Source organism: Erpetoichthys calabaricus, chromosome 12 (genome assembly GCF_900747795.2).
Source record: "Erpetoichthys calabaricus chromosome 12, fErpCal1.3, whole genome shotgun sequence".
Classification (NCBI taxonomy): Eukaryota; Metazoa; Chordata; class Cladistia; order Polypteriformes; family Polypteridae; genus Erpetoichthys; species Erpetoichthys calabaricus.
The window spans coordinates 151,666,435-151,682,648 of NC_041405.2; the positions used below are offsets into that span (position 1 = coordinate 151,666,435).

At 42.0% G+C, this 16,214-nt stretch overlaps 1 protein-coding gene across 1 annotated transcript in view; it reads left to right on the forward strand.

Annotated features, from left to right (window-relative positions):
* ano8b (anoctamin 8b) overlaps positions 1 to 16,214 on the forward strand; it is a 159,001-nt gene that overhangs the window by 117,689 nt on the left and 25,098 nt on the right. Inside the window, exon 13 of the mRNA XM_028816572.2 lies at positions 11,775 to 12,500. Within this exon, the coding sequence (XP_028672405.2) occupies positions 11,775 to 12,500 (726 nt within the window). The remainder of the gene's footprint in view (positions 1 to 11,774; positions 12,501 to 16,214) is intronic.

Consider the following 16,214-nt stretch of genomic DNA (forward strand, 5'->3'; position numbering starts at 1 on the left):
TGCCTTTCAGCTTATGAGTGATGGGACAGACACGTATGTAATAAGTATGTGAATAGGTATACTGTAGGGTCTCATGGAACATAAAACAGAGTGACATTTATCGTTAATAAGTATTTTATGGTGATTTACAGTATGTGTGAAACCATTGCTTTGTGTGCTTTTTAGAAAACAGTTTTTTGGAAAAATATTTAGCTCTGGGACAAAAGGAAGAAAAAATAATTAATAATAACTCTTTGCATTTATATAGAGCTTTTCTCACTACTCAGCAATAGCAGATTAAGGGCCTTGCTCAAGGGCCCAACAGAGCAGAGTCCCCTTTGTCATTTACAGGATTCGAACTGGCAACTTTCCGATTGCCAGTGTAGATCCCTAGCCTCAGAGCCACCACTCCGCCTAAATTAGCCCTAAAAGAGTTAAGCAGGTGGGGCGGCACGGTGGCACAGTTGGTAGAATTGCTGCCTCGCAGTAAGGAGACCTGTGGTTCGGTTCCCGGGTCCTCCCTGCGTGGAGTTTGCATATTCTTCCCATGTCTGCGTGGGTTTCCTCCCACAGTCCAAAGACATGCAGATTACGTGCACTTGGGATTCTAAATTGTCCCTAAATTGTGTGGGTGTGTGCCCTGCGGTGGGCTGGCACCCTGCCCAGGGTTTGTTTCCTGCCTTGCGCCCTGTGTTGGCTGGGATTGGCTCCAGCAGACCCCCGTGACCTTGTAGTTCGGATATAGCGGGTTGGATAATGGATGGATGGATGGAGTTAAGCAGGTAGAAGGTCTGCAGTTGATTCCAAGTGTAGAATTTGCATTTGGAGGCTGTCACTGTGAACTCTCAATATGACGTCCAAAGAGCTGTCCATGCAAGTAAAAACAGGCCATCGTTTGGCTGAGAAGACAAAACAAACCCATCAGAGAGATAACAGAAATACCAGAAGTGGGCAAAGCAACCATTTGGTAACATTCTTAAAGAGAAGGAACACACTGGTGAGCGCAGCAACTCCAGGAGGTCTGGAAAACCACACAAGACAACGGTGCTGGATGATCACATAATTCAGTTCTTGGTGAAGAAGAACACGTTCACAACATTTAGCCAAACCAAGACCACTCTCCGGGAGGTCGGCCTATCATTGGAAAACGCTACAATCAAGAGAAGACTTCATGACAGGAAAAACAGAATGTTTACCACAAGGTGCAAACCACTGGAAAACATCAAGCATAGGAAGGACATATTAGACTTGGCCTGAAAATGTTTTTTAAAAGCCTGTCCAGTTTTGGAACAACTTTCTTTGGACAAATGAAATTAAGGTCAATATGAAGAAGGAGAGGACTATGAAGAAGAGAAGGAATGGCTCATGATCTGATAAACGCCTTATCATCTTTGAAACATGGTGGAGGCCGTGTTATGGACCGATCAAGCATGACTGCCAATAGAAGTGGGTCACTGGTGTTGCTGGCAGAAGTAGCAGGATGAATTCTGAAGTGTTCAGGGGTCTCTACTGTCTGCTCAGATTCAGACAAATACTGCAAAACATAATGTGAGAGCAAACCAAGTGCTTTTCAAGACAAAGTAGTGGAATATTCTTCAATGGCCAAGTCAATCAACTGACCTCAACCCAACAGGCCATGCAGTTCACTTACTGAAGATAAAACTGATAGCAGAAAGTCCAACGAACAATTAGCACCTGAAGACAGCAGCAGTGAAGGCCTGGCAAAGCATCACTGGGGTGGAAAGCGACACTTGGAGATGGCCATTGACTGGAAAGGATTTCAATCAAGCATGTAAAATGATTATTATATTTATGATTATGTTAGTTTGTCCAAATACTTTTGAGCACCTGAAAATAGGAAGACCACAGTCTTTTCTAAATGGCTCACACAATGCTTTTGTTGAACCCTTTGATTTAAAGCTGAAAGTCTACACTTCAATCACGTCTTGACTTCTTTGTTTCAAATCCATTGTGGTGGCACAAAATTGTGAAAATTGCGTGACTGTCGAAATCTTTACAGACCTGACTGTATGTGAGCTTTTCAAGCCAAGACTTGGTTACACCTTCATTCTTGTGCTCCCTCCATTACAGCCTCCTTAACCAGGTAGGACAAGATCGTCGATCTCAGATGGGATATACCTGTCCATCCATCCGGTGCGGCACATACAGTCCTTTAGGCCTTGTCGTAGTGAGTTGAGGGGTTCCTGTGGGGTTCTTAATCTGGCTTTGCCTGTTTTTCCTAGTTGTCAAGTGTCCTCCTGCCCTCTGTTTCTTTCTCTTTTGGCCTCTCTGCCTCTTGCCAGGAGTGTTTGTGTCTCTGCTGACCCTTCCTACTAAATCTACCCTTGCTGAGGTCCAGAAAGGCCTTTAGCACCAATCTGTAATGAGATGTCCTACAGGTTGTGGGCTACTGAACTACTTCCAGGGTCAGAAGACCCCCCTCTTTTGAAAATCGTAAGGCCAGAACTCCTGATGCATCACTAAAATTCCACTAAAAGAGTGTAATAAGTTGCCGTGACGGTGACGGCGTAATCCTAAAAAATAAATTAAATAAGCCGGTCTGAAGTACAAACGTGTGAATGATTTTAGCTGCTTGCTTGTGTGTGTCGTGCATGTGCGTTTTTTAATAAATATGAGTTTGTGCATGGCAGATTTCACCAGCGACTGATTTGATTGACAGTGGCATCTATGGAGGCGGAGCTTCCGGTGTGACTCCAAGTGTTTGCACAAATAATAATACAATATTAATACATTTTGTTTATATAATGAATTTCCCATGCTCAAGGCGCTTAGAATAATAGAACAAAATAGAATAAAGAGCGCCATTTACTAATTGGAAAGAAGGAAGATAGAAGGAGGAGAGTTTTTCAGGAACCGCGTGACCAAAAATGGATTATTCTTGTACTTCAACTTGTGTGTTTGATAAGACAGCGAGTCAAATGTGCTTACCGGCACTGGCCTTCTTGTGCGTTTTTTAAACAATTTCATGACCAAGTCAGACAAAAGAAGATGGTTAATTGCTTTCCAGGTGTTGAGATGTTGGGCATCAAACTGAAAGAAGTTTCATTTCAGGGAGTAGTGTGCATATTGGTGGAAACATGTCTCAAACACAAGAAGCAAAGGGTTATGGTGTGAGGAGCCTTGTTAGGTGATGTTAGGAGTCGTGTCCCCCCAAAGTGTTCAAAAATGATCCCGATAAGATTATAGACAACAAGATGGTTGAGTTTGAAGATGATATCAAGTTAATTGGGATGGCAGGTGATCTACAATCAGCCAAACCATTACGAAGGGACTTGGAAAGCACATACAGGGGTAGGATTCAAAAGTAATGAGCCTCGTTTTGTTCTGACGCAAACGTGCCTCGCCGCGCGCCCCACTTGCCAGTGACGGCGACAGTGGGTGTTGGCTTCACAACGCAACAGAGCTCCTACCGCTCCAAGCTTTCGGAGCGGTAGGATCGGCCTTGACGGGAACCCCTGTGCGGTAGTGCGTTACACGGCGGAATGGAAAGTTCGTTAGAGCAACGGTACGCGTTGAAGACGAAGACCATGCTCATTACCTTCTTCGGAGTGAAGGGGATCATCCACTACGAGTTTGTCCCGCAAGGACAGACCGTGAATGCTGCTTACTACTTGGAAGTCCTGAAAAGGCTGAAAAGAAGCGTCGCACGCAAGCGAAGGGACATCAAGGACAGCTGGAAGCTTCACCACGATAACGCGCCCAGCCACACCGCCTTCATCGTGAGCGCCTACCTGGCCCGGGTGAACGTTCCGGTGGTCCCCCAGCCTCCCTAAAGTCCGGACGTGTCGCCTTCTGACTTCTTCTTGTTTCCGCGCTTAAAATCAGTGCTGAAAGGAAAACGCTTCGACTCGATCAAGGACATCCAAGCAAATGTCAAGGCAGCCCTTGCAGCCATCCCGGAACAGGCCTACGTGGACACCTTCCAGTCATGGAAAAGCCGCCTACAAAAGTGTATTGATGCAGGAGGTGCCTATTTTGAAGACTATTAATTAGTTGTACCGATTTGCTCAATAAATTTGTCTTTTTGAACAAAGGCTCATTACTTTTGAATCCTACCCTGTAGGCTTGGGCAGATTAGTAGACAATGAAATTGAATGTCAGTAAATGTAAAATGTTACATATAGGAAGTAAAAATGTGAACTGAGCACAACTGAAACTAGTGAAGAATTGCCGTGGACTGACACCACAAAGTTTCTCAGTATCTCACTGTGGAGAACTGCCGATGCTGAGCCAAGGGACCCGCAGCAAGGTTCTTGTTGAGTGAGTTGAGGGAGTTACTCCATTATCTCCAAACACTGGGAGCGGAAAGCAATATCTTGAGGGCTAGTAAAATTTGTTATGGCAACATGAATGGAGATGTTTTAAAAATAACTTTTGATTAAGTACAGTGGTCCATGTATATTCTGGTATGGCATGTTTGCCATTTACAGTAAAGATGGTCATTTTAGTGACATGCAGTCAGAACTTGGACGCTGTGTAGCCTCATCTGTGGTTCATAGTTCTGCTGGCATCAGAGTCCTTAGACACATTTATAAGATGCACAGTCTAGAGTTCATCTTTTTGCGGATCAAATATTTCAACCTCTCGTTTACTCCAAATATATCATAACTGTGAATGGCAAGAGACCACAAACAGCTGGTGGCATGGCATCAGCCACTTTTATCCATATTCCAGTGATGTCTTTGAATGGCAACGTTTAATCTGATTTTACAGAGAAGCTCTCCCTTACAAGAGGATTTGATTAATTTTAATACATGTGATGTGTTCTTCCTACATTAGGTGTGAAGGGTTTTTAAACATGGTTCACAATTTACTAACCATCTTCACAGTTAAAAGCTTAATCCAGCTGATCTCTATGATGATTAAGAACATATTTCAAAATATCATAAAACTATATCACAATACTCTCAAACCCACTTAATCTCAAGTCTGGTAGCAGTCCTGGACAGAGCTTCAGTATATCACATAGCCCACTCAGGCAGACGTTGATAAGGTGCCACATGAGAGGTTGGGCATCAAATTGAAAAAAGTGGAAGTTCAGGGTGATGTTTTTAGATGGGTGCAGAATTGGCTCATACACAGGAAGCAGAGGGTGATGGTGTGAGGAACCTCATCAGAACTGGCCGATGTTAAGAGTGGTGACCAGCAGGGGTCAGTGCTAGGGCTGCTGCTATTTTTAATAAATATAAATGATTTAGATAGTAATATAAGTTAAATGAGTTAGATAGGAATATAATATCTCACATTAAGGAGACCTGGGTTCGCTTCCTGGGTCCTTCTTGCATGGAGTTTGCATGTTCTCCCCGTGTCTGCGTGGGTTTCCTCCTACAGTCCAAAGACATGCTGGTTAGGTGCATTGGCGATCCTGAATTGTCCCTAGTGTGTGTGCTTGGTGTGTGTGTGCTCTGCGGTGGGCTGGTGCCCTGCCCAGGGTTTGTTTCCTGCCTTGTGCCCTGTGTTAGCTGGGATTGGCTCCAGCAGACCCCCGAGACCCTGTAGTTAGGATATAGTGGGTTGGATAATGGATGGATGGATAAGTAACAAGCTGGTTAAGTTTGCAGATGATACCAAGATAGGTGGATTAGCAGATAATTTGAAATCCGTTATATCATTATAGAAGGACTTGGGATAGCATACAGGCTTGGGCAGATTTGTGGCAGATGAAATTTAATGTCAGTAAATGTAAAGTATTACACATAGGAAGTAAAAATGTTAGGTTTGAATACACAATGGATGGTCGGAAAATCAAGAGTCCACCTTATGAGAAGGATTTAGGAGTCATGGTGGACTCTAAGCTATCGACTTCCAGACAGTGTTCAGAAGCCATGAAGAAGGCTAACAGAATGTCAGGTTATATAGCGCCTTGATGTGTGGAGTACAAGTCACAGGAGGTTCTGCTCAAGCTTTATAACGCACTGGTGAGGCCTCATCTGGAGTCCTGTGTGCAGTTTTGGTCTCCAGGCTACAAAAAGGACACAGCAGCACTAGAAAAGGTCCAGAGAAGAGCGACTAGGCTGATTAAGAACTACAGGTGATGAGTTATGAGGAAAGATTGAAAGAGCTGAGCCTAAGCAGTTTAAGCAAAAGAAGATTAAGAGGTGACCTAAAATTATGAAGGGAATTAGTCCAGTGGATCGAGATGGTGACTTTAAAATGAGTTCATCAAGAACACGGGGACACAGTTGGAAACTTGTTAAGGGTACATTTCGCACAAACATTAGGAAGTTTTTCTTTACACAAAGAATGATAGACACTTAGAATAAGCAACCAAGTAGTGTGGTAGACAGTAGGACTTTAGGGACTTTCAAAACTTGACTTGATGTTTTTTTGGAAGAAATAAGTGGATAGGACTGGCGAGCTTTGTTGGGCTGAATGGCCTGTTCTTGTCCAGAGTGTTCTAATGCACACACCCACCCATCACTGGAACTGCCAGTCACCATAACCTGCATGTCTTTAAGGATGTGAGAGACAAATCCATATAAACATTAGAAGAACATGCCGACCCTACTCAGTCAACTGAATGCTGGGTATATGAGACGGCAATGCTATCAACTTAGCATTTTCATCATGCAATGTTGAGATGTACCTTCCACACACCTACAAATTAATATTTAAATTTATTCATGCTGTTTGCATTTCCTGTGTGTAAGTGATGACGAGCGTTGTGCGTCCAAGTGATTACATTATTGACTGGAACGTGATTGTGGTTTGTAAATTAATGATCTAATTATTAGTAAAATATTAATTAACAATTCATCCGTCCATTTTAGGTGTGTGAAATGCAAAAAGCACCTACTGTGGTTGCCATGTTTGTCTGTCTGCATGAAACAACTTAGCTTCCGGTAAACTAAACTTATTCTTTAACCTCCTTGATGTGGACCCCAATTGTGACTCAGGCTTAGAATTCTATGCAACTAGAGTTAGCCACAAGTCAGACGCAGGGTGACATTTAATTATCCTCTTTACATTTTTAAGATGGAATGATGCTTGTAACAGTATTCAGCTGCCATCTAGTGGAAGAAATAACAATGCTGCAAAACATCTTGAATATTTGTATGTGTTTTGCCATTCTAAGGTAACTCATCAATATTTAAGCTTTGGGTAGAGTGTAACTAAAAACACAAAGGTAAATGGAAAGCCGTTGAGGCAATTTTAGAATAAACTGAAACTGAACCATTGCTAAACTTGAGTGATATCAATGATGATGTGAATTGATCATCAGACGTTGACCCAAAAAAGTGATAGTAAAGCATAATGTGGAACTGTACGGCCAAACTGCCATGAAATGCCTGGTGAATTTGGTTGCATGAAGTTTCAGCATAGTTCAACAGTAGCTGTGTCATGAAAATAATTGTGTATGAGTGCAGGGACAAGCAAGACGTTAGCCCCCTAATTAATGTTCACAATGTGGCAACGGTCAAAGCTTGTGTCGGGGAAAAGTGGAGGTCAACAAGCCTTGCGCTGTGGTAGCCTGCAATATCACAAGAGTTGCGTCAATCGCACAGAGCAGGCACTGACATTTTACCTTCTCATGCGCAAGCAACTTGTGAAATTTGAAACAAATTGTGAATTTCCCCTTAGGATTAATAAAGTATCTATCTATCTATCTATCTATCTATCTATCTATCTATCTATCTATCTATCTATCTATCTATCTATCTATCTATCTATCTATCTATCTATCTATCTATCTATCTATCTATCTATCTATCTATCTATCTATCTAACAGAAAAAATATAAGAAAAGTACGCAAAGAAACACACTTGTACTGTCCCGATTGCAGCATCGGGCTGTGCGTTGGTGAAGGTCTCAGAACGTTTCACACAAAAAGAGGCGTACTAAATCTGCATCAGTACAGCAGTGGACACTCGACTGGCCATCTCCACTGTATTTATGTTGACATTTTGGTATTTACGTGTTTCTACTACACATAATAGCATTTTTCTTCAACGTTTTTGGCTCGTTTTTCCTTTCGGTAAACATAACGCTAAGGAGGTTAAGGACATTTCTTCCAATGAAAAACTGGTGAATTTGTGAACTCGTCTGTCTTAAAATAGAGAAACATTCCAGGCAACTTGAATTATGGATTGCTTCAAATTTAATTTGAGAGTAGTCACTTCAACTTGTATATTTTGTATATTTTTCCTCTTTTACTTGTCCGACTGTCACTCCTAACAGCTAAATAGGTACCCAATACAAATTAATTAAATGCCGAGAAAGGGTTGCACATGTAAGACACTTGTACCTGAGCTTACTTCACCTACTACTTAAGGTAAGGTAACCATAAAATTAAAAAGAAAAGTCACTTGTCTAGAAATTAACGTAAGAGGAAAGGAATTAGCTATGCAAAAAGTGAACAAATATGTTCTCAGTGCTTATCTCTCTATTATATAAAAAAATCCTGGGACGAGACGCCACTTTTTCAGAAAGATAATTTCAAGTCCTGTGGGACGACACTTTGTGCTAACAGATTTAACCATACCTGGGGCTGGAAATAAAAGACAAAGAGTAGAACATAAAGTAGAATGTCGTAAAGAGGTTCAAAAATGTTGGCGCGATACACATGCAGAGCAGGTTACAGATTATGAAAGTACTAAAATTCTAAACTCTCAAAAACTAATAGTAAAGATCACATTAGCGCTAACTGTTTTGTCTTGGTACAGTAATATCTTACTCTACTTTCCCCTTTTGTATTATTAATGTGTAGCCTTTGTCAGAATGCCTCAAATCTCACAGACTTCCCACTGTTTATAAGGTATTATAGTATATAACTTCTCCCCACCTTCCTTTCTACATCTATAACCTCAGGCAATTAGGTGTAGTAAAAGACAAACAGGAGTTTAGTTACAATTTAAATAATGTATTATTGATAATATTCATAAATAATAACAATATGCAAAGTACATTTGAATATTGGCAACCATACAACCTGATTAAATGCTGATGTGTAGTTTCAGGCGGCACTCACACTTGTTAGTTACTTAAAATGTCTCTAGTTAAGGCATCATTGGTGATCAGCTTTCTTCAGAACAGGCCGCATGCCTGTCTCAATATGGCTGCTGAGCTGTGCTCTTCGTTGTGTTGTCCTTTTCAGTTCATGGCATGTGAGCTGTTCCTTCATCAGTTGGTAAGAGAGAGAGAGAGTGAGGGAGTGAGCAAATTTATAGATTTTCTGTCCAACCCCTAGAGCCAATAGGGCGTCATAGTACTTAAAGGCTTCTGATACAAGCCAGTTCCAAACAGCCATACTTCAGACCAATGGGGGGACAGAACACCTTCACACCTGCCCTCCAAACCATATGTTAAGGTAAAGCTTAGCAGAGAAACACTTACCAAACTGGTTTGAGGCACTTCCCCCCAACCTTATCATAAAATTCAAAGAGACCCATTCCTAAAAGGGGGGTTGGGGTTGTAAACATGAATGTTTCTCAGTAATGTAACACTAATATTACATTGCTTTGCTTAAGTTACAAATAAAGACATACAAAATATTTATCAACTTGTATGCAAAATCTCACATCACAACACTAACAAATGGAAATTATTACTCGGCGAAACAATGGAACAGCGAAAATAGATAGAATATATGGACATAGGTGATATGACAGAAGTATGTAGATATTGTTCGGCTTTAAAGTTTAAGTCGGAGACTTGTAGATCGTCTAATTCATGTTGCCATCAGGGAAAAGTAGTGTTACTTCCCATTGAAGAGGTGTATCCACGAGAATTAAAAGATTTGTTATTTGGTGAAAGTGAAATCCACAAAAACTACAGGCAAAATATCCGAATCTACAATAATCTGTTCACGTTCACATCATTCAATGCTCAAAACGTAGATTTACACGATTCAGGACCATACGCTATGAGAATCTGTGGTCCCGCAACAATTAAAGCTACTACAAGTTTAATTTTAATTAAAGAAACCACAATTCGGTCAGGTTTATATTTATGATCATGGAGAAGCGATGCCACAAAGAATCGAAAGAGTTAAACGATAGGACGTGTTAAAAATTCTATAGCCAATAATGGATACAAATCCATACGTCTAAAAGTATCGCACTTCACACGAAATTTATCTGAAAAACACATACAAAGAAGTTTTCTTGGATTTCTATATGAATCCGAAAGATCACGCTTGCATATATAATAAACTAACATGTGACTAATTGTCAGCGATAATAGTTTCGAAAGACGGAGATATCAAAGACAGGGTTGATATTTGTGTTTATCCAGAAACACAGCATGATTCGTCGCAAGCGGCAGATCCGGGAAATGACTAGCGTGTATGCGAACAGAGCAAGCAGGGGACAGAACCCCCTAGTGTTACATTAAAAACAACCTCATGGCTTGATTATAGGCACATTATAATGATTCAGTATTTCTCTAGCACTCTGTAATTTATTGGCAAAGTGTCAGGACTGCTCTCCATTAGTGTCCGGAGAAGCCAACAATTTTACCTTAAAACATTAAATGAATATTTGAACTCATTCATCTTCACCAACATTTCATGCAGAGACTATTTTAAAGGTCATTAAGATTTTGGTCATTTGTCCCAAATTCTTACAATTTAATCAACAACGCACATGCCCTTAATTTCCACCGGCATCTTTGCGTATGTGATCTGCTATTTACTCAAAAGAATTCTGTTTAATCTGCTTTATCAAGGGCATATGGCATCAATAGTAGGTGCCACTTGGAAGTCAGCTCTTCATGGGACTTCAGTCCTTCACAAGATGCACTCACACACTCAACACAAGTCACTCATACCAGTCCCATTTCTATTTTCTGAACCCACCCATTCCACACGAAGGTTCATGGGAAGCCATGTGCTTTCTGTGCTTTCAGCACAGGGAACAAAGCAGCACACTAACATGGCACAGGATGCGTTGATTAGGTAAGCTGGCAACTCTAAATTGGCCTCATGTACATTTTCAGGTGAAGAAGAAAGAAGTTTTAAGGTAAGGTTGTTATCCTAACTAATCATAGTGCCAGTGAAGCTCTTCTTTACGCAAAGAATGGTGGGACTCTGGAACAAACTACCAAGGCATGTAGCTGAAACAGGAACCTTGACAACCTTTAAGAAAAGTCAGGATGAGATGCCGGGACACCTTAGCTGTTAGCTAAACAAATGGGCTTGATGGACCGAATGGTCTCCTCTCGTTTGTCACATTTCTTATGTTCTTGTGTTCTGTGTTTCATGTTCATTAGCAAATGCAGGTAAGACTTTTGCAGTACTCTGCACACATGGATGTAAGGACCCTATAAGGCCTTCAAATGATGGTCAGTGATGATAACTTCCAGGTTTGGAACCAAACAGGACATGCAGGTTAGGCCAATTGGCCAAATTCCCCATGTAAATGACTGTCAGTGTGAAGATAAGCATGTCATGTGTTGGAATGGTTTCCAATCTGGGACTGATTGTTGATTTGGACCTGATTGTTCCAGGATTGGCTGCCTCCTGGTGGTCATCTTAGGTAGTGTGAGACTCTAGAGTGCTGTCCACCGCACCACTGTGAAGTCTACCATAAGAAACAGTCAAATAAAACTTAATGGTGCATCTTGTTTCCCACAGGAACTCAGCTGAACAAATCTAGTAATTTCTGAGGTCACCATTTGAACAGCAGACCATTGTAGGATATCAGCTGGACTCGGCCGCTCTATTGTTTAGTTTTGTGAGAATCTCTGTGTAGGGGTGGGTGAGCCCGCATGTATCCAGAGAAGGGGCAAAACGGTCAAATAATCCTAACCTAATTCTTTCCATGTCCCCCCTCAGATGCTGGCCACTCTGCTGATAATCCGTCAGTTTCTTCAGAACGTCAAGGAGGTGCTCCAGCCGTACTTGTACGAGAGACACAAGCTGGGGGAACTCACTGTGAAGGTGGTCTGGGAGCTCCTAGTCTCCTATGTGCTTAAATGTGGCCGTTCGGCTCTAGGAAAGGCCCAGGCTTCGTCTGCAGAGCAGGCTCACCAGGGTCAAGGCAGCAGGGACCCGAATGCAGAAAGTGACAAAAGGGAGAAGAAGTGTCTGAATGGAGGCTGTGGAGTTCCGGAAGAAGAGGAAGAGGAGGAGAGGCAAAGTGAAGAAGAAAACGAAGAAGAGAGCCTCATTGACTGCGGCTTGAAACTTCGTAAAGTGAGCTTCATCGAGAAGGTGGAACGAAAGGCAGGGTCCATCATAAGCCAGGTGAACGACAGTTTTCTGGAGGAAGGTAGCCCTACGATGGTTGAGAAAGGAATGGACCCAGCTGCAGTGTTTGAGATGTGCGACGATGATGAGAACGAGTGTCTCAATAGCAAGGAAGCCCCTAGCGAGATACTGAGGGCTTCCCTACCGGCGGACGTCGAGTCCACCATGATACTCCGACAGCAGAAGACCAGGCACACCTCTCATAAGGAAGAAACCAAAGCCAAGAGGGACTCCTGGATGGATCCTCCAGAGGAAAAGTTCTCAAGTCACCTCACCCAAGCTGAGGTTGAAAGCTGCATGAAGAAATACGAGGTGAGTCATCAGACAGGCTGTGCTCGGCAGGGCTTATTGTGGTCTCTTATGAACAGTCATTTGTACAACATTCATAAAATGTTCAAGAGATCTGATGATGGCATTTTATATCATAGAGCAGGTACCGCAATAGATAGATAGATAGATAGATAGATAGATAGATAGATAGATAGATAGATAGATAGATAGATAGATAGATAGATAGATAGATACTTTATTAATCCCGATGGGAAATTCACAAATAAGTATCAACTCAACATTGGCCAGTCTCTGGCAAGTCTTATCCAGCTACCACTAGCCATGGACTGGCCATGTCCCTCAGATACTACATTAGCACCTTCACCAGCAGCTTGTTTGTTGAAGGGTTCCATGTTGGAGTAATTTCCCAATTTCAGCATATGAAGGAAAAGATTAAACAACTAAGGATATGATTGAGCAACACATGGCAAGAACAGGAGATTTACTGAGCATTCAGCATGGGGTCAGACGAGGGAGGTTGTGTTTTGCCAACATGCCAGAACTCTATGAGGAACCAATAAAAGGATATGACCAGAGTAGAACATATGATATTATTTATCTGGACTTTCAGAAAGCAATTGATAAGGTGCCACGTGAGAGATTGGGCATCAAACTAAAAGAGGTGTCTGTTGAGGCTATGGTATGTAAATTGGAGCAAAATTGCTGGAAGCAGAGGGAGATGAGGCCAGGAACCTTATTAGAATCAGAGTGAAATTAAGAGTGTGTTATGTTTAAAATATACAGTATACAGTATATTGTAGAAAGCCAGGCCCCGGGCACAGACAGACATACACCGTATGTCCAAAACACACATGTTTTTATTACACTAATGTCCTGCGCACAACACAGTGCTCCAACACAGTATTCAGTCCTTCTCTTCCTGACTCTCCTGTACTCCTTTCTTCCCAAGCTTCATCCTCCTCCTCCGACTCTGGCTCAGGAATGGAGTAAGACGGCCTCCTTCATAGTGCACCCACATGTGCTCCAGGTGTCCCTTGATTAACATCCGGCAGCACTTCTGGGTGTGGCAGAAGTGCTGCATGTCCAGACTCTGGAGATGTCCAGGTGCCCCCTGGCGGTGGCCACGGACCCCCACCGAGTTGAGCTTCTAAGCTCCAATTCCATGGCCCTGATGTAAACCAAGGGGGCTGCCCTCTCGTGTTCCGGGGGAGGTACTCCTGGCAGTATGCCCATTCCCCAGGTCTTCTCTTGGAAAGGGCATCCCATCCGGGCAGGATCCCTGGCCATCCATCACAATGTATGAATGATTTGTGTAGAAACATAAGTAACAAGCTGGTTAAGTTTGGACATAATACCAAGCTAGGTGGATTGGCAGACAATCGAGAATCCATTGAATCATCACAGAGCGACTTGAACAACATACAGGCTCAGGCATATTTGTGGAAGATGTAATTTAATGTCAGCAAATGTAAAGAATTTCATTTAGGAAGTAAAACTGTGAAGTTTGAATACACAATGGGTGGTCTGAAAATCAAAAGTAGACCTCATGAGAAGGACTTAGGAATCAACTGCCAGACAATGTTCAGAAGCCATTAAGAAGGCTAACAGAATGTCAGGTTATATAGCGCCTTGATGTGTGGAGTATAAGTCACAGGTGGTTCTTCTCAGGCTTTATAACACACTGGTGAGGCCTCATCTGAAGTCCTGTGTGCAGTTTTGGTCTTCGAACTACAAAAAGGACATAGCACCAGTAGAAAAGGTCCAGAGAAGAGCAACAGGGCTGATTCCAGGGCTACAAAGGATGAGTTATGAAGAAAGATTAAAGGAGCTGAGACCTTTAACCATTTAATGTCAGCAAATGTAAAGAATTGCATTTAGGAAGTAAAACTGTGAGGTTTGAATACACAATGGGTGGTCTGAAAATCAAAAGTAGACCTCATGAGAAGGACTTAGGAATCAACTGCCAGACAATGTTCAGAAGCCATTAAGAAGGCTAACAGAATGTCAGGTTATATAGCACCTTGATGTGTGGAGTACAAATCACAGGAGGTTCTTCTCAGGCTTTATAACACACTGGTGAGGCCTCATCTGAAGTCCTGTGTGCAGTTTTGGTCTTCGAACTACAAAAAGGACATAGCAGCACTAGAAAAGGTCCAGAGAAGAGCAACAGGGCTGATTCCAGGGCTACAAAGGATGAGTTATGAAGAAAGATTAAAGGAGCTGAGACCTTTAACCATTTAATTTAAGTAAATGTAAAGAATTACACATAGGGAGTAAAAATGTGAGGTCTGAATACACAATGGGAGGTCTGAAAATTGAGAGTACGCCTTATGAGGAGGATTTTAGGAGTTGTAGTGGACTCTAAGGTATCGACTTCCCGACAGTGTTCAGAAGCCATTAAGAAGGCTAACAGAATGTCAGGTTATATAGCGCCTTGATGTGTAGAGTACAAGTCACAGGAGGTTCTGCTCAAGCTTTATAACGCACTAATACTTTTTTCTAAAGTAACATCAAGTCGAGTTTTGGAGGTCCCTAAAGTCCTACTGTCTACCACACTAGTTGGTAGACTTATTCCATGTGTCTCTGGTTATTTGTGTAAAAAAAAAAGTCCTAATGTTTGTGTGAAATGTACCTTTAACAAATTTCCCCATGTTTTTGCTGAACGCATTTTAAAGTTACAGTCTCGATTCACTGGACAAATTCCCTTCATAATTTTAAACGTGTCAATCTTGTCTCCTCTTAATCTTCTTTTGTTTAAACTGTAATGGCTCTTTTAATCTTTCTTCATAGCTCATCTCCTGTAGTCCTGGAATCAGCCTAGTTGCTCTTCTGTTGACTTTTTCTAGTGCTGTTATGTTCTTTTTGTAGTTCGAGGACCAAAACTGCACACAGGACTCCAGATGAGGCCTCACCAGTGTGTTATAAAGTTTGAGCAGAACCTCCTGTGACTTGTACTCCACACATCCAGGCGCTATATAAGCAGACATTCTGTTAGCCTTCTTAATGGCTTCTCAACACTGTCTGGCAGTTGATTCCTAAACGCTTCTCATTAGGTGTACTTTTGATTTTCTGACCTCCCATTGTGTAATCAGTCCTCCTATATGTAATACTTTACATTTAAAGTCTGCCATAAATCTGCTAAGCCTGTATGCCGTCCAAGTCTCTCTGTGATGATTCAATGGATTCTCAACTATCTGCCAATCCACCTAGCTTGGTATCATCTGAAAACTTAATCAGCTTGCTTTCTGTATTCCTATCCAAATCATTTATAGATATTAAAAATAGTAGCAGCACTAACACTGACCCCTGATGAATGCCACTCTTAACATCGCCTAATTTCAGATGAGGTTTCTCACACCATCACCTCTCCTTCATGTGTCTGAGCCGACTCTGCACCCATCTACACACCACACCCTGAACTCCCACTTCTTTTAGTTTGATGCCCAACCTCTCATGTGGCACTTTATCAAATGCTTTCTGAAAGTCCAGCTAAATAATATCATGAGCTCCACTCTGATCGTATTCTTTTGTTGCCTCCTCATAGAATTCCAGCATGTTGGTAAAACACGACCTCCCTCTTCTGAGCCCACCCTGACTGTTCAGTAAAACTCTGTCCTTGCCAGGTGTTTGCTCAATCTTGTCCTTAATAATCCCTTCCATTAATTTTCCTGTGATGCACATTAAGCTTACTGGCCTATAGTTGCTTGGATCTGCCTGGTCACTCTTTTTATATAA